General features: G+C 47.7%; 1 protein-coding gene across 1 annotated transcript in view; it reads left to right on the top strand.

Moving 5' to 3' along the window:
* Positions 1-22,532, top strand: part of RGL1 (ral guanine nucleotide dissociation stimulator like 1) — an 83,849-nt gene extending 61,317 nt beyond the window's left edge. The window contains exons 6-18 of the mRNA XM_044439074.1: positions 2,909-3,021; positions 5,536-5,751; positions 6,584-6,687; positions 8,086-8,170; positions 10,100-10,189; positions 12,853-12,939; positions 13,617-13,649; positions 14,594-14,715; positions 16,593-16,682; positions 17,733-17,919; positions 19,284-19,538; positions 20,210-20,324; positions 21,571-22,532. Coding sequence (XP_044295009.1) covers positions 2,909-3,021; positions 5,536-5,751; positions 6,584-6,687; positions 8,086-8,170; positions 10,100-10,189; positions 12,853-12,939; positions 13,617-13,649; positions 14,594-14,715; positions 16,593-16,682; positions 17,733-17,919; positions 19,284-19,538; positions 20,210-20,324; positions 21,571-21,758 — 1,685 coding nt within the window. The 3' untranslated portion in view covers positions 21,759-22,532. The remainder of the gene's footprint in view (positions 1-2,908; positions 3,022-5,535; positions 5,752-6,583; positions 6,688-8,085; positions 8,171-10,099; positions 10,190-12,852; positions 12,940-13,616; positions 13,650-14,593; positions 14,716-16,592; positions 16,683-17,732; positions 17,920-19,283; positions 19,539-20,209; positions 20,325-21,570) is intronic.
* Positions 22,533-24,297: the final 1,765 nt, after the last annotated feature.

The raw sequence follows: 24,297 nt of genomic DNA, 5'->3' as shown, positions 1-24,297 counted from the left end.
CACGACAGTGGGACCAGCTGCCTGGAGAGGTGGGGGGCTCTCCCAGCTGGAGACATTCAAGAAGAACCTGGACAGCCACCTGAGTGGGATGGTGTGACATGGTGTCCTGCAACAGCAGGGGGTGGACTGGATGGCCTTCATGGCCCCTTCCAACTCTCCTATGATTCTATGAAGCTGCTGGGGGTGTGGAGACTGCTCTGTCAGGAGATGGACAGTGCAAGGGTTGATGGACAGATGGCCATTGGCCATGGAGGGACCTCTTTGTCCCTTCGTTTTTTCTTCTTCCTGGCAGTGTTTGCCACAACAACAATGGCAGTTCTTTTCTGTACTATTAAAGGAAGAGGAAGGGAGGGAACAGAAGCAACAAGAAGGAAAATGTGGCATAGTGGTTGGAATGTTGGAACCCGACTGGGAATATATGATATCCTATTGATTACATTTCAGTCTGGCCATTTCCCCAAGAAGCTGAAGGTAGTACCTTTTCTCCTGTGAAATAGATTAAGCTGAAAGAGGTCCAAATCCCTGTTCAGCCATGAAGTTTCTGGGTGCCCTGAAATGAACTATCCATCTATTATCAGCCTAATCTATTATCTCACAGCCACATTCTGAGGATGGAGTAGAATAAACCTTCTGCATGTTGTACCTAGTCCTCTGGAGGAAGGGTGGGATTCCAGTGGGGTAAAAAGCACGCTTGAGTCTTTTAATGGTTAAATTCCTCTGGAATATAAAAACACATGGCTTAGAAGCAAAGGATCACTAAAGCTCTTCTGTCTTTGGAAGGATTTTTCAGCTTATCAGAAGAAAGTAGATTTCTCTCTGACTCATAAACTGATTTTATTGAGGCAACATGTTCTTGCCCGGGAATTCTTGGGCCTTCAACCTCCACCCACCGTCTCCCACCGGGGGCTCAGGCTCTCTGGGGACTCCTCGTGCTCCTAGATAACTTGGCAAACATCTCCATCCTACTTGGTAGCTTACTCTGCCCACCTGAGCAGGTTTGACTCTGCAGAGGCCCATTGCTTCTCATTCCTGGGCTGCCATGACTTGCCTGACTCCCGTGTTTCCAGCCAGGTCCGTGGTGGAGTTGGAAGGGTCAGAAAGTCATAGCTTGTCTATGTCCAGCTGTACCGGGAACCTCCTCTTGATCTTGGATATGTGACTGCAGACCCAGTCAGGGTGGGAATGCTTGGAAAAGACTGGAGTTGCCTGCACAGAGCCCCTACAGAATTTCCCGAGAATCGTCCCAAGAACCCTTCCCTATAGGGTGCCGAAGTGGTTGCTTCTCCCTAGCTTTGTCTGGGAGATTAGTCAGACTGCTGTGATTCCAAGACAGCAAAACGAAGGCAAAAGCTAAGTCAGTGGCATGCACTGAAACTCCTTTCTGTTAAGCTCTTGCAGGAGTGCCTGGCTCGTACGCAAGAGGCGTCTAGCAAGTTTTTCTGCCCGTGTCTGTGCTTGCCAGGCAGCACTAGCGCTTTGACTCACTGACGGAAGTCTTCAGGGAGTCCTGCCTTCGTGGCCACGGCATTCCAAGACATCTGCTCGCCTGCTCTCACCGGTGGATGCACGCGCCATGATCACGCAGTGCTCCCGTTTCCCTTCCTTGCGCCGACTCTTTCTGGAATGACTTATTCCTGGAAGCGACATTTTCCAGGCTGCATCAGGCCTAATCTCCTGAGGTCTCCCAGGCATGCCCAAATAATGAGGAGCCACGCAAGAGCTTAGCTTCCATGCCTTTCAGAACACGTTTGCAGGAGATGCTCCAGATGAATGGTGTGTTTAGTCCTTTATCCTGCTTGCTCCACATGGACTGGAGGTGTTAAAGCTCTTTTGGCTTGAAAATTACATTTCATTTAAAGACGCTCTTGGGGCCGCATTCCAGGAGTGGGCAGGGCCAAGCATACCGCTGTGTTTTAGCTCAAAGCTCTTCTGGCCAAAACTTCTGGTGGAGGAGAATTTCTGCCTTATAGAATGGGGGACACGCTGCATGGAAAGCAAGAAGCAGCCAAAATATCAGGGGCTGGGGGAAAGGGAAAGGGTGAACCCGGTGGGCGGGATCTGGCCCTCGGGCCCAGCTTTGGCACCCTGACAAAAGCAAAGCTGTTCATTGCTTCTCAGTGCAGGATTCAAGACAGACGCTCCATTAGCTGTGTGCTCCTTCTTTGTGTTTTTGGGATTCTGGGCAATCACTTTTAGGAAATCTTCCTATAGCAAAATGGATATTTTGCACGACATTGATAAGAAAACAGGCTTTCTACCTTTGGTCATTTATTTATTTAATTTTCTAACCCACCTTATTAGCCATACAGCTCCCTGGGCAGGTTACAGCAGAAAAAAAGAACAAAATAAAATATAAAATAGGGATTAAAATACAATATAAAACAACAATTACAAATAAAAACATTAAAACCAGTATAAAATGCACCACAGTACTGACATACCCACAGTTCACATGCTACTTAAAACAAATTAACAATTAAAATACTGTCGAAATAAAAAGGGCTTTTGCCTGGCGCCTAAAAGACTGTGAGGAAGGCACCAGGCAAACCTCTCTGGGGAGCTCATTCCAAAGTTGGGGTGCCACTGCAGAAAAGGCCATTCCTCGTGTGACCACCCTCCTTATGTCCTGAGGAGGGGGCTCCTTCCGAAGGGCCTCAGATGCAGATCTAAGGTGCCAGGTGCGTTTATACAGGAAGGATGGACTTACCTATGTCTTTTCCAGCCTCTGCTCCCGCCCCTGCCCCCAGCCCCTTCCCTTTTCCTTATCAGTGATGATAACCATCAGCATATTTTCTGTCCCAGCCAAGCTTTCTGCAGAGCAGGACTTCAGGTTCTATTCAACCGCCATGAAATAAGACCGGTAGGTGGCATTGCATCAATTCTCAAAATATTACTGTATCCTGCGCAGGTGGAATTCATGACACGCCTGCTGTTGAGGAAGAAATGGAAGCCAGAGGCTCGGAAGAGTTCTCTTCTTTCCCTGAAGATCTTGTGGCAGAGCAGCTAACTTACATGGATGCTGTGAGTAGACAGATCGCTCTGGACTGACTCAGAAATGTTGCTTATCGCTTTAATGCATGTTCTGGCGTTCTACCACATGGTGCTCCAGGCAGCTAACAGCAAAATCCAAAATAATGATTACAGTCGTAAATCTAGCAATAGACCCTGTTGATAGAAATTGATCTATTGAAAACAACAGAGAACCAAATGACTTGTGCGTTTTCTAGTGTCCACGGCAGTCATGCTAGGAGGCCAAAGCCCTGTCTTTCCCATCCAACAGTCCCTTCTGCAGCTTCGGTTCCTCAAACTCAGCTGCAAGCACTGATGCCGATACTTCTGTTTTTCTTATTTCTCGGTGACAAGCAGAAGACCCGGTGCTCTTCTGGCCTGCAGAAGCAGGCAGCATGGAGAACTGACTCGCTCCATTAACTTCCCTCTTTGCTCGACATGCCGCTCAGGGTGAGAGAAAATGGCGGCATATTTTTCCCCAGTTGGCAGAACTGAAGTCAATTTGCCCCAAATTTCCCTCAGAATTCTCTGCAACTTTTGTGGGTGAATATTCTCATAAACATCCAGCTATGATTTGGTAGTGGACTGATGAATCGGCTTTTGGCATGCAAAGGTTCTGCAGCCGCAGATTAACATTTGTCAGCACTGATCACTGCAAATGCAGCTGATATCAGTACCAATATACCAGTACCAATATTTCCGGTGTCAAATGTGGATTCCAGCATTCAGATGTCTAATTCCTCCCTGTGAAGTGTGAGCAACGAAATCCATCTTTCTGTATTTGAAAATGTGTTCGGTTTCAACACTTTGCAAAATGGTTTCAGTTGAATAATGAAGCTGTGCAGTAGTTTCTGTTGTTCCGATGGGCTGTCATGTCTTCTCCAGCTTTGGGCGACGCTATGAATGCAAGCCCCCCAGAATGCCCTACCCATGGCAGCCCTGCTTAGATCTTGAAAATTCCAGGCCGTGGCTTCCTTTCTAGAATCAATGCATTTCTTATTTGGACTTCCCTTTTTTCTTCTGCCTTTGACTTTCCCCAGCATTATTGTAAATTCTGGGGAGTTTTGCCCTCTCACCGGCTTTGTCATTTTTGCTTCTAAGGAAAGCTCTGGTTTCATTTAGCTGCGGATCCACATTTTTTCTTCCTGTCAGTGCAGGATATTTGCAAAGCTCTCCCCCAGCAGCACGCCAGTAGTTTCTGAGATACCGTTATATCCTCCGTAAATGCCTACATGTCATCTCATAACAAGATTTGTGTGAATTGGCCCTTTGACTCATCTGTAATTAATGATTTAATTAATTGAATCCATTAGATGACTCTTGCATGGTGTTAGCATAATTTTGCACCAGATGACTTTCAACATGCTGGAAGCAAAAACAGGATGCAAAAGGGCTGCGAAGCTGTATAGGAAAATAGTAACAGATGTATACGACAATCGCTAAATTCCAATGCAGTGGTAGCTCAGGATGCAGGGCTGTTTGTCTGCTTTTATTTTCCATCTGCTCAGTAGTCCTGTTTTTGTGATGCTCTTGTCTTGGGAGGCAAACAAGCAGGAATTTGACGATTGATCAGTTTGGACGTCCTGCCAAACCACCAAGGTCACAAACTGTGGGTGGTGAACCTACTTCGAACAGCGTGTTTGCGATTCTGGTTTTGTAAACAAGTCTAGACCAATTCGTGCCTCCTGGAAACCATAATTAAGCTTATTTCACCATGGTGTCCATGCTGGGCCAGCAACATCTCTTCCCAAAACAGTCTGAAGGATCACATTTCCCTAGGGAGGTGATTCTTACAAGCAGTGGAGACCAGCTAGGACATCTTCATTATTCATAGCCAAAAGCTGCCTTGCACACATCTGCTCAAAGCTGTGTCAAAAACGGTGATTGCAAAGGTCACATTTTGGATGCTCAAGCTTTCTTGTGCACTGAATTGCCCAAATACAGATGGACAGAAATCATGGGAATCTGATATTGTCGGTGCTGGCTAAGGGTCGAGTAAGGTTTATGACTCTTCTTTAGCAGAAAAGAGAAATTCAGCTACTTTCTTTGATTATGTATTTCTGCTTTAGGTAAAATCTGAGTGCTTCAGTCATGCGTGGCCAGACAAAAGCGTTAAAACATTTATGAAATCAGACTGGGTATTTGGGAAAGCAGATTGTCAGAAATATGGTCTGCTCATACAGGTTCTTAATATTTGTCTGGTTCCATCCAAAAACAATGTGATTATCTTCTTCTGTGTTGATGGAGGGAACTGGAATGATAAATATAATCCTGGCTGTTGATTGCCTATTTAATTGATGAAATAAAATATCAGAAAGAACTCAGCTTGACCGTTAGGTTCCAGATTGGCTATGCAGAATGCTTAGGAAAGATTTCTTTCCCTACCAGTGGCATAAACTAGAGGTAATTTGCTGAGAAAGTGCAGATATATAGATAAATATTTCTGCTGCACAGATGTTCATTTCAGCATGGTACTTCTAATAGGAATCTAATTCTTTTGCTGCACTGATGCCTTGTGTGTTCTAGAAACTCTTTAAAAGGGTGGTGCCACATCACTGTCTGGGCTGCATCTGGTCCCGGAGGGACAAGAAGGAAAACAAACATCTGGCACCCACCATCCGAGCCACCATCGCGCAGTTCAATGCAGTGACCAAATGTGTCGTCAGAACCATCTTGAGTGGCAAAGAGCTAAAATCTCAGCAGCGGGCTAAGATCATCGAGAAGTGGATCAATATTGCACACGTAAACACTTGTTTTGTTCCGTCTCCCTAGATTTTCAGAATGGGGTGTCTGTGGAGGGGAAGTAATCCCTCTAGGTGTGTGTGTGTGTATTTATTACAGGGGGTGTTTGGTCTCCAATAAAAGTGGAGATCAGTTAACAAGCATTGGTTGCAAAGTCCTTTAACATCTTCTGTCCAAGCATGCATAGGATTAGACCCAGGGCATACTGGAAAATGCTGATGAAAATCCAAACAATCGGCTTCTAAAGTAATACTTGTATACATTGAGAAAATGATTGCAATATTTTATGCATTATGATCAAGCAATAGTTGGTAGCGTTTGGGTAGATTCCCTGTTTTGCCAGAGTTCTTTAAGCTAATTCCTTGGAAAGACTTTGCACTTGGTACTTGTCAACCAGTTTTGCTCTGGGGTAAAAGCCTCTCCTGTCCATGCCCAGGCGCTTCGTAATCCGAAATCTTCTGGCGGAGATAACAGCCTGTATACATGTCTGAGAAGATGCTCTTCTTGAGCTGGGCTGTGACGAGGCATCTTTGCTAGCACTGCACCTAGGGAAACTGGAAATGGTAGAACTCAGCCAACAGCACCACTACCAAAATAAAATTCATTAGAAAAGTTAAAAATGAGGAAAACAAGAGTCAAGTGCCAAAACTTATATTAAGTATTTTTCAGAGCTGGGCAGGGCAGAACAGACCTTTTTGTGCAATATTTGTTCAGGTGTTTTTCTAGCAGTAAGAATTTGTGGCAGCTGCAGTGCCCCTAAAAGAGGAAACCACCCGGTGGTTGTAATGCTGATGGTTAACCCTCTTCTCTTTCTTAATCACTCCCTTTGCAGGAATGTAGGATTTTAAAGAATTTTTCTTCTTTGAGGGCCATCGTTTCGGCACTACAGTCCAACTCCATCTATCGGTTAAAGAAGTGTTGGGCGTCTGTTGCAAAGTAAGGACTTTCTCCCAGATTTCGTCAAATTGAAGTAACCCCACTCCCAGTGGCTGGTCTTGCTGTTCTGGAATTCTCCTGCCTGTCGGCCAAGCCAGGCATTGTTTTGCATCCCTTATCTAGCAGCTACGTCTATTCCACCTCCCATTATTAATCTAGAGGGGGTTAAAATGGAAAAAGTTGTCACTGCAAAATATGGATTTAAAGGGATGTCCATTTGGGTTCTGTGACAATCTGGGGATAGGCTTAGGGAAATCCAGCCAGGCCCAGATCCTGTTCAGTTGTCAGTGGGAGAGATGAAGAAAGCAAAGCTGGTCAGTAATCACAAGACTTTAAATAAATATTTAAATGGGCGAATGCACATTTGGCAAGAAAGCTTGGCCCAAGACCTCTGCTTTGCTGCATCTAGTCTGACTCTATCAGGAAATGACTTGTCTCCACAGCTGTGGCTGCTCGCCTTGCAGTACTCTTGTTTGGCCAGAGTTTGGGAAGGAGGTCTACAGACTGCAGCTCCATCGGACTGAGAAAGCAAATAGGCACGGCTCAAAGGGGAACCCGCATGTCTCCCCCTGCAAAGCAAAGAGGGTGGTCATTTTACTCAGGAAATGTTCATGGAGAGTAGAATCAAGGCACATTCTCATCTAGTGGGTGCCATTTTCTTGCAAGTTTAAAAGTTTCTTTAATAGAAGAGACTGGATTCATCATTTCCCCACATCACGTCCTGATGTCCCTTGCGGCCCGGCTTGGGTCTTTTTTAATCCACTGCATCTGCTTTCGATTTTGTGACAGAGCTGAGATCTGATCAATACACCGGGAGCATGTCCTGTTTTACGTTTCTTTCACTTAGTCTCTAGGTGGCACTGTGGCATAGCAGAACAGTGCGAAAAGCGAGTGGGGGTTTTTTTTGCCATCAGAAATAACACCCCATTTTCTTTGCCCAAAAGGCAAAGTCATTGAAAGGGCTGTTTGCAAGCAGAACTGAAAATGAAGGACCACGTCATCATCAAAAGAGCCCGTAGATGACCATAACAAGTGCATGGTAATTGTCCCGCATAGAAAAGCTCCTGGGCTGATGCCTTGATAAAAAGATAATCACAGCCTGTCAGGAAAACTAATGCAAAAATTATGGATATTGCGTGGCCTCTAGGTAGGTCTTAGGCGGGAATCAGTAGCTAATCATACAGTGTGAATTATTTTGGGAATTGTGTTGCTCATGAGGTCCCGGAAGGCAATTGGCTGTGTAAGAAACTGAGATCCAGAATGTCTAAGGTAGCATTTTCAGGGTTCTGGTCCAGACAAGACCGTAACACCCCAATCTCATCACAACCAGCCAAGCAAATGAGTTTGTTTCTGGCTGCCTGAATACCTCACTTCCATTCCATTTTTCCTCTTGCGCAGGGACAAAATGTTGATATTTGAAGAACTGTCAGAAATTTTCTCAGATCAGGACAACTATTTAACAAGCCGAGAGCTGCTCATGAGGGTAAGAGATTCTGCCTTCACTTCTGGCTTTGAAAGGAGACAACAGCAAGTGCCACCAACATGTTATTTTTAAACACCATGAGCACCGCACACAGATTTTCTCCTAACTGGCATTGACACACTGATGTGCCACTTGCGAGCGGGTGCGTGCAAAAGTTGTTCCAACCCCATGAAAGTTAGTCTAAGAATTACCCAGAAATACACAGCAGCTGATGCCAGGCAAACAAACATCTGTACGTACGTGTAGATATTTAATCCACTAGGTTCTTTTCTTCTGTCTGGACATCTTTTCTGTTAAGTCAGGCAAGGACTAAGTCCTCCTGGATGCTAGTCCAACACCACACTGACTCTCACTGTTGCTTTCCCTGGCAGGGAAGGTACTGACTACATAAAATTCCAAACTTCTAGAGGACAGAGTTCAGTTACAGAATCCCTGGCCTGGTTTGCACATCATGACAACCCAGTAGATGGGTTGAGTGTGGGTTGTTGTTGAATCAGGGCTCTTGCTGAATTGTGGGTTGTTGGACTATGCTTTAACTATAGGTTAACCACAAACTACCTTGGTGGGTTCTGACTTCTGGATTGTTTGTGGCTAACTCACAGTTTAACTATACCCTGGTCCAACAACTCACACTCTCAGTTGTTGTAAACTCTTAATTGTCTGTGGTTAACAACCTATAGTTAAACTCTAGGGCTAGCTTCTCATGGAACAGTAACCCACAGTTCAAGAACAATCTGTAATCAACCCACACTCTGGTTGGTTCTTATGTCAGAACCAAGCCACTCTGTGAAGAATACCAGGCTCAGAAAGATATATTGTACTCTGACATGCACACGGTGGGCATGTCATGACTGGAGCTGCCTGGAGCCGGGGGTCAGACTAGATGGCCTGGGAGACCCCTTCTGACTCGCCCTGTTTCTATGTCTCTATCCCTCCCAGTTCCACCTGATTGGGGCTCTGGTGGTTAAAAATCAGGAAGACTGCCACAAGAAGAAAATCTTGTACAAGGGAATGACTTCAGTTCTATTAATTATTCTCACATCATAACTGTACAGATCATGAACTGGGATGACTTTTCTGGCTTGGATAAATGACCATACTTTAAGAGCAGCAAACCGGCCAGGGGGCACTTTTTGGTGAAAAAGGTATGAAAGGAAGACAGGGAGATAGCAGAGAAGATAAATTAATCCTTTGTGTCAGTCTTCATTGTGGGGGATGTTGGAGAAAGTCCCACCCTGGAACCATTATTTCCTGTGAAGGCGCCTGAGAAGTGATGTCAGATTGCTGACCCCTACCACTGCTGATAAAAGCAACTTGGGGGACAATGAGAATAGGTTCATCAGGCTGTGCAGGAAGATCAAAAAGTGTTGTGAAATATAGCTCCCATTCATAAAGTTATTGAAAAAGTAGTCCCCATGGCCTGAATTGCAGGCATGGAAAAAGAAATCTTTTCATTTCCTGACCGTCTCTTGTTAGTCAGCAAAGCAGAGCTATTAGTCACTCTATCCCGATGCAAGCACATGAGAAAAAAAACCCAAGTGTTGCATAACAGAGGGGGAAATGTTTATTAATAAAACATAGTTTAGGGACAAGATGTTTAAGAAGAGAGAAAGCCCGTAATTGTCAAGAAATAGGAAGTTCGCCGTCCAGATGTGTTTGACTCAGATTCAGAGAAGACAGGAGAACTGGTAGCCCTCTTGAACTAGTCCAGAAAAAAAATTGCAAGCGAATGTTGGTTGTAGCATTTTGGAGCAGCTGTTCTTCACAATGCCGGGGAACTCAGAAGCCTGGACTTCATGTTTCTGTTTTCTTTTTGTGTTAAGATGAACTGCATGTTTTCTGAACTTAAGAGAAGGGTGCATGGTTTGTGATTAGGAAAGGACACATTAACAAACTTGTCAATTCCTTGCCCTTTTAATCACACCACAGGAAGGAACGTCTAAATTTGCAAATTTGGATAGCAGCGTGAAAGAGAATCAGAAGAGAACTCAGAGGCGGCTTCAGCTGCAGAAAGATATGGTGAATACTTTCCCCTTAATTTTCCATGAAGTGACCAGGATGTTAAGGACTTATGGGTCCAGAGAAAATCAGAAATTGCCCTTCTCTAAAGAATATGAAAACAGATTTCTTGTAGAAATGTCATTTTTGCAATCCCCCATTCTTGATGCAAACTTAGGAGTTTGAGTTAGGTGAAATGTTTCCCACTGCACCAGGTAGCAGAAACTTTGGGCTTCTCCACACAAGGCATTTAATTGATCCCTTGTTCACAGAAGTTTGCAGGGCTTTTTTCTGACATCTTTTCCCTCCCCATTCCTGTGTTTTTGGCCATTTTTCTAGCTTAAAAACAGTTTTTTAAAAGAGCAAGGAAAGTCAGCTATTATAATTCAGTTCAGGACAAAAGCCCCCTGTAGAATTGCAATTCCACTCTATTGCAGCTGTGCCACAGCGCCACCTTGAGGTAGATCAATAGAACATACAGAAAGAGTAATGACAAACTTCAGAATAAACCACATGTAAGGGATGCATTTTTCCTCCTGCAATGAAAAAGGGAAAGCCACAGTGAAGCAGCAGGTTAAACTGCTCATGAACAGAAGTCTTATTCCATCTCAGGGGCCAAATGCCATTTTGAGGAAGAGCTTAATTTTACAGAGGCATTCCAGTCGTGAGCATGGTGAGAGAGAAAGCTCTTAATGCCAGTAACTAGGCCTTAGGAGAGTTATCTCAGAATGAGAGAAAAGCTGCCCAGAAGCAAACAAAGCAAAGCAAACTGTCCGTGGTTAGGGAAGGGGGCCTGGGGAGCTGTGGGGGGCCAGATAGGGTGCCCCACCCAGGAGTTCCATGCCTTTGCACTCCATGAATGCTCCAGTCCAGGCTTTGGGCTCAAATGGATGGGGCCATCTAAAGCTTAGGCTTTTCAGCAGTCCACCGACCCCCTTGAAGTCCAGACTCAGGGATTGTAGTTTGCTTAGACTGTGGTTTGGGAACAAGCCATTGTTGGCTAACTGCTCAGAACCAGGTTAATCCTGTGCTGTAGCGCATTTTGCATCTGAGCGGCTGCTTGAATTACAACAGCCGCTCTTGGCAACTCTTTCCCTTGCTCGTTAAGTCTTCGGGCCACTGGGGCTCTGCTGCAGCAGCTGGTTTTCAACCTGTATTTTCCACAATGGTGGTTTCCTTCGAAATGTATCAAGAGGTCCTCAGTGAGAAGATCAGATGTGGCCAGCAATGGACCTTTCCCATCACTGGTGGGTGCGTGAGGTCTCTTTTCACATGCACTCTGAGTTCAAGAACAAGACCAAGTAGGTTTGGACAGTATGCCCCATAGAATACGTCCTCAAGTCAATATGGAAAACTTGTCTATATAGAACTCTCCTACATAGAAGAGTTGAAGACCACGGCTGTTGCAAGGGCCCTTCCCAGAGGCCAGCTTCTGCTCAGGCCTTGTTTTGTTCTTTTATTAAAGCGCAAACTGTTTTTTTCTGTCTGCTGTTAGATCATTCTTTGAATGAACTTTCCTTTGTGCATGATTTTCCCCTGTCGAAGAAAGGCTGGTTTCCTTGCATTATTTTTATTAAAAAAACAACTTAAATTTGATGCGACAGTCAGAGAGAATGGACTGATTTTGTCCTCATCTGTTCCTGATGTAGGAATTGCTTGCTTTCTTCCCCTGTGGGGAATTCCTGCAAGCGGAGACTGGTGGGAGAGGATCCCTCTCTTAGGAAAAGGGCTGGGGAAGGACAACCTTATGGCCTGGCTCACAGGAGTTCCTCATTTGGCCACAAACTTGACTTCCTGTTATCTCTGATCCCTGCTTGGAGATAAGAGACTATTTAAAGGCTTGTTTTGCTGTTATCTCAGATAGGAGATAAAGCAGTATTTAAAGGCGGTTAACCTTTAAATACCCTGCACAACACTGAAATATTGCTTTTACAAGTATGGGAACGATTGCACTGGGGCTTACTCCTGAGCAGAACTTGCTTACAACAGAGTGGTGTTTGCATGCTTGTTGGGCAAATGTCCAAATGAGGAGGAATTCCATTTGGCCCTGCCCACTTTGCCTTCCTCCGCCCTTGGCCCCACCCCAGAACCCTTAGCCCCACCCACTGATGGAACGCCTCCCTCCACCCACCGCCAGGCCCTTCTTAAATTGGAGTCCAGCCCCAGTTCAAAACATTTTGACTCTACGGTCTGATCAGATCCATTTGATTTATATGTTTGTGCGAGCACTGTTTCATTATATGACACTGCCCAAACTATGCAGTGGAAGAGGAAAATAAAATAAATGAGCAAAATTAAGAAGTCAAATAGTAGCTACTCAAGGAGAACAGCAGCCACTTCAAAGGTTAAAACTAGCCCCGCTCAGTGCAAATGTCTTCTAACCCATCTGTGAAGTGCCCCCAGTTATATTTTCCCAGGGAAAACCAGCCCACAACTGTGCATCGCACACTGTCAGATCACACTTTGTGCAAAAAGCAGCCATGCTGAAGCCCCCGTGGAAACAGGCAGGGGAACATGGGAGCGATCCTTAGCTAGTCACGGTTAGGAAAGAAAGTAGAATGTGTCACCCGGCTCTGAAGGGCAGGTAGGTCGATGGAGAGGAAGCGTGCTGAGCTCAGGCAGGCAGCCACCAGAGTGGAAAGTGGGCTAAGATGAGTGACCCTCATGCACTTTGCTTTCTGCAGGGCGTGATGCAGGGGACGGTTCCCTACCTCGGTACCTTTTTGACTGACCTGACGATGCTCGACACGGCTCTTCAGGACTACGTGGAGGTAGGTTTACACCACCAGTCCATGCCTGTCGAATGAGGGCGACCGGCAACATTCCCAGCTTTCCATTGCGTGTTTCTTAACCAAGGGTGTGCAAAATTAGGCCCCCGAGGGCTGCGCCTGGTTGCGAATGCCCACATGCACCCAATCCATAATCATGCGCACAGACCCTCTTCAGGGATCCTGGAATATGCAACTCTTTCCGTTTAGTGGCAGCAGTGAAAATCCATGTAGCCTCAAGTGCTTCCTCCTGCCTAGTTCTGGAAGCTAAGCAGGGTCAGGCCTGGTCAGAATTTGGGATGGGTGATTGAGTGTATGATTCCTTGATTATTGCTGTAAATGGCCCAGCCATATGGGCTGTACAAAATGTAATAATAATAATAGTAATTCTGTCCTAGGGGAGGTTTGGGGGGGAGGAATGGGGGGCTTGGTGGGGCAGAGCCCCCTTGCAGGCTGAAAGTAAGGCTTGGGGGTTGCAAACGCCCTCCACATTTTCGATTTCGAGGCACCATCACAGAAAACCAGCCCTGAAAGATCTGACATGTTGAGAGGCAAACAGGAACCCAAGAGGTTGCTATGTAACCATTTTGCCGTCCCTGTTAAAACTGTATAATCGTTAAATTGCGGTGATATAGAAGCAGGGATTTGGAAAATCGTTCTTGTATTCTTGTCTCTTACAGGGAGGGCTCATAAACTTTGAAAAGAGGAGGCGGGTAAGCTTGATTTTGCATTCCACCATTCACTGGCATTTTAATGATCTACAACTTGGACTCCGGGGATTTAATTTCTTGGCTTCAGAGGGAGGCAAGGGATGAAGCCACTGGATAGGTAGTAAAGCTGCCTTCCAACTGTAATTGTGAGGCAGCAGGACTCTGGGGAAAAAGCTGCAGCCAGAAAAATGCGCCTGCAAACGCAAACACATGGAGGACGATTGTGTGTTCTCCTCTCCTGACCTGCTTTGAGTGGTCATGCAAAGACGAGTCTCCATGAGCAGCGTAAAGAAGTGGAAATTATCTGCCTTACGCACAGTGGTTTAGTGTTGGGAAGAGTCCAGAAAGGGACTTAGGATCAGCCTGCCCAGCTGGGTCTCCTCTAGATGTGTTGGACTACAACTCCCATCAGAGGTTCTGCCTGGCCCGCTCAGAGATGAGCCTTGGCACCTGTGCCCAGGACCAGCAGGGGGCAGCAGAGCCATGCCGGCAGCTTCTGTCTCCCCCCAGCAGGTGGCGCTCCAGCTCCCCACCACACGGAGGCGCGTTTCCCTGTTGCCATCAGCAGCCCTCCGCTGTGGAACCCCGAGGGAAGGCGGAGGCTTGTTCTGACTCCTTGCCTTGCATCCAGGAAGCACTGAGCCAAAGCAAACCACAGGCCTCTGCCCATGTGCAGAGCTGTGCAGGAATTGCCTCCCCGCCCTGCATAACTGAAAAGTCGGGAGGAAACCGCACACTTAGATGGCTCTCCGGAGCCTGGCTGATGTCTCGCCCTGGAACGCGGAGCAAGTGCTTCCAGAGCAAGGAGCACCTCCCTGCTCTCACCAAGCCGGTGCATCTTCTGCACAACGCTTCACGCCTCTGCTTGTCCCGTGCCTGTCTGATCCTCTGCTCGATTTGATGCTGTTCGCTCATATGGATTCCCGTCCCGTTGTTTACTTTCTCAGGAGTTTGAAGTAATTGCTCAGATTAAGCTCTTGCAGTCTTCCTGTAACAGCTACTGCATGACTTCAGAAAGAAAATTCATCCAGTGGTTCAAGAAACAGCGACATTTGACGGAGGAGGAGAGGTGAGCGAACGCTTTTTGTGTTTGAATAATGAAGTTGTTTTTCGCAATCCCGCCGTCCTCTCAGGTGTTCACATCCGTCAGAGGAGACAATGGAACAAAGGCTTTTTTATGAACCATTATGAGCCATTGTTGCAAGCAGATGGCAAGGCAGACAATTCTGAAATGTGCAGACTGCCTTCTGTGACAGGAAGAAGATCTGCCTGGAGAAAACCCCTGTGCCTAATTTTGGGGGATCCCCCACTGATTCACCCCCATCAACAGGGTCTCCTGACTCTCTCTGCAGGATCATCCAAAAACTTGTCTCAGGGCCATCAGACACTGATCTGTGTGGGCAGCCCCTGCCCCCACCCCCCGCCTCTCATACACAAGAGCTCATCTCCTAATCCTTTTTATCTCACAGCGTTTCAGCCCCCGGGAACTTCCAAGCCGGCTTTTATATTGACTTTGTGCAGTCTGTTTGCGGATTGTGTTCTCTGTGTGTGCGGTTGTTGTGAAGTTGCCTCCCTTCCTGCTTGCTTGCTTGCTTGCTTCTGTCCTTCCTTCCTTCCGTCCTTCCTTCCTTCCGTCCTTCCGTCCTTCCTTCCTTCCGTCCTTCCTTCCCCAGCTTTGCTCTTGCATGGCTGCCTGGCAAAACAGTCCTTGCCCAAGCAAGATCAGATCCCCCACATCCTCTTCCTTCTCCTCTGTATTCTCCTCCCGGCCGCATACAGTGTAGAGAAGCTCTGAATTATCGTGAAATCCCCCCCACACCCAGTGCAACCAAACAGAAAGAAGCAGCTCTTAATGTGAGCCAGGCTCCACAGACTGAGGTTACAAAGTGACCCAACTGACCTCGCACAATCTTCCGGACTCCTCCAGCCATTCCAGCATTTTTCGGCGGCATGTGATAGCATGATAAACATTCTTAGCTGTGGATCAGACAACCGTGGTTTGACGAAACCCTGCCAGAGCCCTGACTCTCGGGGGCTCAAGGCAGAGCTCGCTCTGCGCACGTCCCTTGGTTTTTTCAAATGACCCAGCCAGGAAATGGCTGTGGATATTTGCCAATATTTATTTATTTATTATTTGCATTTATATACCACCCTAGCAGCCCAGAGGGCTCTCTGGGTGGTTTACAATATGTGCCCAGCCAACATCCGTAGCAATGTACACTGCATATGTAACACATCCACTTAGCTATTGAACACACTTCCTCTTCCTCTTCCTCCTCCCCCTGTTCCATTTAGCTTTCCTCAGCGCATGCAAATTTTCATTTCTCCTCCCCTGTTTTTCATGCTTGCATTCTGCGCATGTGCGGGTAAGCTGGGAATTGTAGACCTGTTTTCTCCCTGAACAAGCAGAGAATTGCACCTTAAATTACGGGAATGGGAATTGTGTGCACCCGTGTCCCATTCCTCGCTCTTGTCCCCCTTCTGATACATGCGTACTCCAGAATACCAGGGCTGGCTTGCAAGTGACGTTGCGCATGTCCATTCTTCCCGAGATGAATCATCTTCATTCTTTCTGAGATAGAAAGCACAGTTATGTTCCTCGCTGCCTCTCCTCTAAACTGGGCCTCAGAGAAGAATAAGCTGAAGATGCAGCCTGTTTTGTTGTGAGGAAGTATTTTCAATACCGAGCGTTGTGCTTTAACTCTGCAAAGTAATTACTGAACTCATCCCTGAAGCAAGACTAGAACGCGGCCCTGTTTATGCAACTTATCTCAACTAATGGAATCATCGTTTTAACGAGAGCGGTTCCCTATTGTTTAACTAAAGGCTAGACCGGAAGTCAAGCGTCCGCTGTCATTCACAGCTGGCAGCCAAACCTTTGCTTTGATGCAGGGGATCTATTTCAGGGTAGCTGCATCTTATGTCGCCGTAACCTCTCGTTTTCAGCTATGCCCTTTCGTGCGAGGTTGAAGCTGCCGTCGACGCGACGACCACGTCGCCAAAGCCTCGGAAGAGCATGGTGAAGCGGTTAAGCTTGTGAGTTCAGTGGGCCAGCGGTGGGTGCCGGTGTGGGTGGACTGGTGCGAGGGATGCCCTTCAGTACCAGTGGCCACGATCCGGCAAGCATCATCTGCTTTCTCCATCAATGCAGAGCCTCGCTCTTAAAGATGCTTCCAGCTCCATTTCTAAACTTACTTTCTCACCAGGAAAATGGAGCTGCCCTGAAAGGGGAGCTGGCTGATGGGAATTATACTCAATGGGATCTAGCTTCCTTCCTCTCCCAGTATGAAAGCCACCCATGTTTTGTGTATCCACTTCTTGTAAAATATATGCAATGTGCCCCCCTGGGTGCAACTCTGGGGTTTCCAAGGGTGTTCCTATTTTCTATAGGACTTTATAGATGGGGAAGAGATCGGTCCCCAGAGAGGAAACTCCGGCTTTGCCGGCATTCTGCCTGCAACTGTGAAAAGAGCACTTCTCCCAAGACATACGTGAGGAGGTGGCAGAGCTTACGGCCCCCTCCACAGCACTTGACCCCCAGCCCCAGACTCACCCCCTCCCCACACAAACACACTGCAGCATGGATTTTTTAAAAGCCAGGGGAGGACAGGAGAGGTGTGTGGGTGTGTGATTTTGCATGCATTGTTATTGTTATTATTGTTATTACATTTTTATACTGCCCATAGCCAAAGCTCTCTAGGCAGTTGACAGCAATATTCATAGAATCATACACTGAAGTCACCCATCCCACTTCTGCCCAGGCCTGACCCTGCTTAGCTTCCAAGATTAGGCAGGATCAGGCACTTCAGGCTACATGGAAGCATGTGAAGGAGGGGGGTGGGTTGCCAGACTGGGTTGCACGTCAGTGGTGGGGACCTTGGGGTGCAGCTTCTCCCACCCCTTGCATGGCTGCCCAGAGCCAAGAAAGGTTTCCCACTCGCGATACGCCGTAATAGTGGCATATGAAAACGGGAATGAAACAGGCCGTATGGGTCTCCCTCTTGGACCAGGCTGTCCTGGAATGCACGCCATGTCCTCACTCCCCTCTGCTCCCCTTTCATCTGCTGCTCCCCTGTTTTGGGCCAGGTTGTTTCTGGGATCTGACATAATTGCTAATAGCACCCCTACCAAAGACCAGCCCAAAACCACACCGGGCGGGAGCTCCGGCGAAAGCATGGATTCCGTCAGCGTCTCGTCTTGCGAGTCAAACCACTCGGAGTCCGAGGACATCTGCATCACCCCCACCGACACTCCTGACGAGCCCCAGAAGAAAGTAGGTTCTCCGTAAATACCTGCAAATTATTTTCGCGGGGTTTTTTAAAATTATTATCTAGGGAGAAAGACTGGCACGTAGCAGCCAATACATTAGTGCTGGGGAAAGCCATGTTTCTTTTTATGGTTACCCCTGGGCTTCTAGCAAGCCAAAGCCATGCCCACTGTGTTAGCCCTGGAGGTGTCTGCCAAAGGCTTCCCCATGAATGGGACAGGAAACGTGCGCGGCGGCTGAGAGATGCCCCATCGGACCCGTTGTCCAAACCGCTTGGCATTTGCTGCCATCTGCCTGCAGGTTTCTTGAAATGCAGGAAAGATTTTAATGGGTGTGTAGTTTAATTCACAAAAGCTGTAGGTCATCCAAATTCCAAATTGTTTTGGGAGACCTACAGCCTGACCTCTTCAGAGAGATATTTAATGCCTTTGTCTCCAGAAAGCAGTGCTTGCAAATTAATCCTTTTCTCATCCTTTTTCTGGAATTTTTTTGGTAGTAAGAAATAAGTAGAAGGGGTAAGGAAACATGGGAAGGGTATGAACGGAAGATCAACTCCGTGGACTCCTTGCAAAATTTTCTGAACGAGATGGAACCATTGCAGAGTAAAAGCCTCTTCTGTTCTCTAGTTGCAGAAAAATAATGATGCACTAAATGGGACTGTCTGTGAGGGAAAGGTTTTCACAGGAGGTGGTGAATTTTCATAGACTTCTTGAAGGGGGTACAAATTCTTAAAATGCAAAAAAAAAAAAAAAAAAGAAAGAAACCATCTCCCCTTAAAGTGGGCTTCCCAACCTTTCCAGCTTGTTACTTTCTAGGTGCTTTGGACTAAAATTTCCTGCATTTCTGGCCATAATCCAAGCACCTGAAAGACATCAGCCTGGGGAAGACTGCTTGTACTAAGGAAAAGAAAAAACCTGTAACAACGTTAGTTCATACAGAATATGATTAAAATGCAACTATGTGCCATGTTTGTGCCTTTCGTCAAAACAAGGTGGGCCAAATGGCACATGGCAAGGTGTTATGAGTACCTAGCATGACTGGGTGTGGACATCAAGGTGTCGTATTTTCTGTATTTTATTCTCCGGAGCCAAGACACAGTATGTTCCCTTCGCTGTAGGGATTTCAAGCTCATACTTTGCCCCCTTTCCCCACATGCATGATGCAATGAACATGCCAGGGGAAAACTTATTTTGCAGTAAACGTGGATTTTCCAGTGATAGGCTTTACTCGGGAGCTGGACGAGTGACATGTCCTGTCCTTGAATTCAGGACCTGCTCTCCATCTTCCCCCAGCCTTCAGCAGGTAGTGAGTCATTCCGAAGATCAAGCTTGAGTAAAACAAAGGTTCTGTACTTGCATTTCCTCCCTTAGCTCTCAGAGTCTTCCTCTTCGTGTTCCTCCATCCACTCCATGGACACTTCTTCATCAGGGGTGTCGTCCTTCACCAATGTGCTCTTGTCTCCTCCTCTGATGGCGAGCAACCCCAGAATCCACAAACGCTCCGTCTCGGTCACCTCCATTACCTCAACGGTCTCGCCTCCTTTTCACAACCAACAGAACGAAGATACCTGCATCATCCGTATCAGCGTAGAAGACAATAATGGCAACATGTATAAGAGCATCATGGTATGTGATGAGAATTGCGGCAAGGGCTGGTTGCCCGGGGGCCATTTATGCCCCTGGACAATTTGAGGGTTACTGTTCCGTTGGGACGCTTGTGCATTGCACTCAGGCTCAAACAGGTCTGGCACCCACGGTTTCCAGGCAGAGCTGGGAAAGATTTCAGTCTAGAACCATGGAAATCTCCTTTGAGTAGAGAAAACCATAGTGAGGTAGTTGAACCAATGGACTGAACCAATGGTGTAACCATTCGTTATGTTTCGACCTTCTGCATTCATTTTAAGGCACAGAACTATCAGCATTTGTGTGTGGAATTGTTCCCGTTCCCTTTAAAAACCACACACACACACACACCATTTCAGGGTATCTTGATGTGGACTTTTCTGACACTCTTGGTTCTGTGTTTTAGCAGAGATGGCAGGCAGTCAAGCACAGCCAGACTGACTCCTACAGGGTGGCTTGCTTGTGGACTGTCCAGAAATGGTCAAGAAGAATAGATACATTTTTAAGGCATGTCCAAACTGGAATGCTCCATGTCTATCAAATAGTGGCGATTCCATTCCCACAAGAGATGTCCCTGTTAGTGCCACCTGTGTCAACAGCGGAGAGCAGCTCATTAAAAGCCTGCCTGGATTTCAGATTGCAAGTAAGGCATGCATGCAACATTCCCTTTCCAGCTGACCAGCCAAGACAAGACCCCGGCCGTCATCCAGAGGGCAATGTTGAAGCACAACCTGGAGTCCGACCCTGCAGAGAACTATGAGCTAGTCCAGGTCATCTCGGAGGACAAAGGTAAGACAAGTCGGGCTCCTGTGGGCTGCTCTGAAAAGCTGCTCTGGAAAATGTTTGCAGTGGCACATGGGTGGGAATGGAGAGCCTTGGACGGACAACGGCTGAGATGGGAAGAGAGCTTGCCAAGTCCAAGTTCCCGCACTGGGCGTTGTCCCCAGAGGCTGCAGGTTGTTTTGTTTTCCCTTTGGTTAATTCTGGGAACTGTTGCCAGCAGCTGTAGCCAAAGGCACGATGAAGAGTGGGTGGCAGATCATTCACAACATTAGCAGCAGGATCCTTGGGCATTCTGGGGGGAATGTGTAGGTCCCAAACCTGCCCTCTCTTTTGCACCTGTTCCTGAGATTCTGAGCCTTGGGAACATGCGGAACTGCAAGCCATTTATGCAAGTGGTTAACAAGCGGTTAACTCTGCTTGTCAGAGTCAAAGTTCCATTTTTAATGTGGGATTTACATAGGACCAAAAGAAGGGAACGGTCCTGGTGTATCGTCAGCAGGCAACCTTAGCAGTGAGCTTCCAGGATCTTCAGCCGGGGAAAGGGCGAGAAGGAAAAGAGGCTGTGGCAGAGATGGGGAGCGGCCGGCACCGACAGTCGCCCACGAGCCGCTTGGCAAGGACAACGAGTTTCCTCCGCTGCTCTTGCCAGGCAGCTCAGCAGCGGACGGCCTGTGCCCATGATGAGGCTGGCCGCCTGGGTTCGGACAGCCCAACAACCCATGGTGGGCTTGACAACCTTTGCAGCAGCCCAGGTGGCTGGACGCTTTGCCACCCTGTGCCAGAAGGTCTGCATTCACACAATACAGCCAGCCTTCGTGGGCAGCAGTGCAGAATGAGTGGTGGTTGTGTTGCGCAAGCCCGGTCGGTGCCGGGAAGCAGGAGATGCAGGTTGCAGGCGGGGAAAGCAGGGCAGTTCCGTAAGAGGTGGCCGGTCCCAGCACCCCCAGGCCGCCACATTCTGCCAGAGAGTGGCTGCAGCGAGGAAGTGGCACAAACCATTCACAGTGGCTAGCAGGGGATGGCAGCCCCAAAACAAACAGGCGGCCAGAGCCCTGGGAGGGAGCATCAACTGAGTATCCCACATCAGAAGCCTGAAGCCTGGGGAAGAGGGCGAGGTGGCTTGGGTCCACAGAGCTGGGGTCAGCTTCCAGTCTCCCCACGTGCCTGCCGCACTTTCGGCTCGGCATTGCGATCCGCCGGCAGAGGGCAGGCTCCCCCCGTGACCACCCCTCCTTATTTCTGCTCCCGGCAGAGCTGGTGATCCCCGACAGCGCCAACGTCTTCTACGCCATGAACAGCCAGGTGAGCTTCGACTTCGTGCTGCGGAAGAAGAACCCCCTGGACGGGCAGGTGAAACTGAGGGGCCGCTCCAGCTTGACTCTTCCCCGGACCAGCAAGAGGGGCTGCTGGAGCAACCGGAACAGCAAAATCACGCTTTGAGAGGGGATGTGCCAGCACGGAAACGATGGAGCCTCCTGCTACTCTGGGGAACCTCCCCGTTGTGCAGTCTTTGGGAACGAGCGCCTCGGGATTCAGCTTCGGGGTCCAAAGCGCGCCTTGTCCACGCATTAGGCATACCTTCCGGGAGACAGCAGGCGTGGAGCGGACCTGCGTGGAAAAGCAACGGACGGGGACCTGCTTTTTGCACAGCGTCCAAGAATCCAAGGCCACTTTCCTTCGGGAAAAGGACAGTGCGGCTTGGCTCACCCCTTCCCACAGGCTGCTCAGTCGCTCTCAATCCCTTTCGGTGCCAGTATTAATTCGGAGCGTTTTCCATTCATTTTTTTGTAAATGGAAGACAGCACTGCTGTTCAGATCCATCCGAATCAGCAGGATGGAGGGCGTGCCAGATGGACCATTGGCTGAATGAGGACACTGATCCGTGGAGGGACGGTGTGGATGAGACGATGGACTGCTCCCTGCCCACCGATGGCTTCTTCGGAAGTAGAGGAGCTGCTGAAGTTGAGGAGGATGACCATTCTCCTAGAATACCCTGCCCCCCAGGCTCTGGAGCCCGCCCAAGGAACTGGACTTCTTATTTCGGTCTTCTGGTCCTGTGATCCAAGCTGGAAAAAGCATTCCCTCTTCCGGAGCATTAAGCGGGACAGATCCCGCAGAATGCTCTACCCAGCCAAGCCAGGACAAAAACGCACTACTGCTTTCAATGCCACTACATTGTTCCTTTATGCTTTGCATAAAGTCTGTTTCTTTGGAGTGTGTAACATTACTCCTTTCCACCTGCAGAGGTATTTCCCTGTAATCAGCCATATTGGCATTATAGCACACGGTATTAGTCACGTTTATAGTCAGCACACAGAGCAAAACAACACCAGTATTTGCTAATTAGCCACGTCACAAAAGCTCACAGACCTCATAAAATTTCTTTTGCTTAAAAAATAGCGGCAGAAACTCCCTGGCCCTAGAATGCATCCAGTCATGGCACGATTTCCTATGATGGGACATCCTTAAAGGAAGGAAAAACATGCCCGAGCGGCCTTCCCCCGTACTGCTCTTCCTAGGGAATGGCTTTTGTCTCCTGTTCAGTGGCAAAAGGGTCCCCTGAGGGCATGAGCTACAGGAAGGGTTGAAATGGAAGCTGTGCGAGAGAGGAGGCCGCCTTACTCTTTAGGCACCCCTTCCCAACTCCTATTTCCTCCCAGTTTTTATGGGTTGCCTTCCACCTTGGTCTCACTGGGAAGCAGGAGCGTCTTGCTTTTGCTCCCCCCCCACCCCTCCCCACCCCCTGGCACAGCTGCTGTAACAGCCCTTTCCTTAGCAAGATCAAATGGGGGTGTTTGCAGAATCTTGTCAAACAGAACTGCAACCATTCAAGAAATCAGGCACACACGCTCAGAAGGAGTTCCTTCCTGGTGGGAACACGTATCACGGCAGCCTTCGTGATGCACACACGCGTGGAGTTTTGCATCACTCATAGAACAGATTTAAAATTATGGCCTGGTTCCAAAGAGCTACTTAACCTCCTGCAAAGTTCCAGACTTGCCATTCCAAAAACAAGTGGCCATGCGGTGGGGCAGGGGAAGTGTTGCTTTTATGGAGGACAAGGCAGCTCCTTGGGCCCATTGCAGAGTTTCGCAGCTCTTTGGCTCTTGGCGTGCAGATTAAGTCTCGCTTGCCACAAGTTCCTTGTCAAGAGCTGTGCACACGCTGCAATTTTGCAGAAGCAGAAAATAATGTGGAATGTGATAGAGGGTGCAGAATTCAGCATCCTGGCCATCACAGTATTACTTTAAGAATTGAAATGCAAGTTTCTGGCCTTTATGGTTGCAAAAGCGTATGTTTATGTAATGCCTGGTGAGATACCAAGGTACAGGGGGTGGCTTAGAAACTAGCAAAAGCAAATAGCCCAATCACATGCATGTCTACTCAGAAGTAGGACCCACTGAGTTTAGTGGGGCTTTCTTCTAAGAAAAACATGCATATAAGTTCATATCTGAAGAAGAGTTAAGTTCTCTAAATAAGAGATCGTATGAATACTGGCTTAAGATTGGTCCCAGAATCCATCCTGTTGCAAAATTTGGGTTACTCCGCTACAGAACTTTATTTCAGCAGCCTACACACAGCCCTGACAAAAGGTTACCAGGAAGTGTTTTGGGGAAAAACCGTCTGGACTTCTCGGATGATGTATTTTGCACTAAGTGGAACACCTCTCTCTTTCCAATGCATTCTCTTTTGGCCCATGTAGCTCAGGCTCCCCATAATGCTATTACTAGTGGAGATTAAGGGTGGTTTAAAACTGAGCCTTTAAATATCCCGCGTGGTCATGGATTTCCAGATGCCTGAGCTCCATTCCTTTGGTTTTCTGGTGGAAGATGAGCAATGCATGCCTGGTGAGCGGGTGGGTGTGGGTCATGCACAGACACCTTGTACATATCTGTAGAATCAGCTAGATTTTTATATTGCTACGCTTGTGATGATGAGGGTCTTTTCTAAACAAAGACAAGAATGATTAACAATTGCT

The sequence above is a fragment of the Varanus komodoensis genome, unplaced genomic scaffold (genome assembly GCF_004798865.1).
Source record: "Varanus komodoensis strain SLA01 unplaced genomic scaffold, ASM479886v1 scaffold34_1, whole genome shotgun sequence".
NCBI lineage: Eukaryota > Metazoa > Chordata > Lepidosauria > Squamata > Varanidae > Varanus > Varanus komodoensis.
Note: the sequence above shows the minus strand (reverse complement) of the source record. Positions and strands in the feature narration are given on the sequence as shown.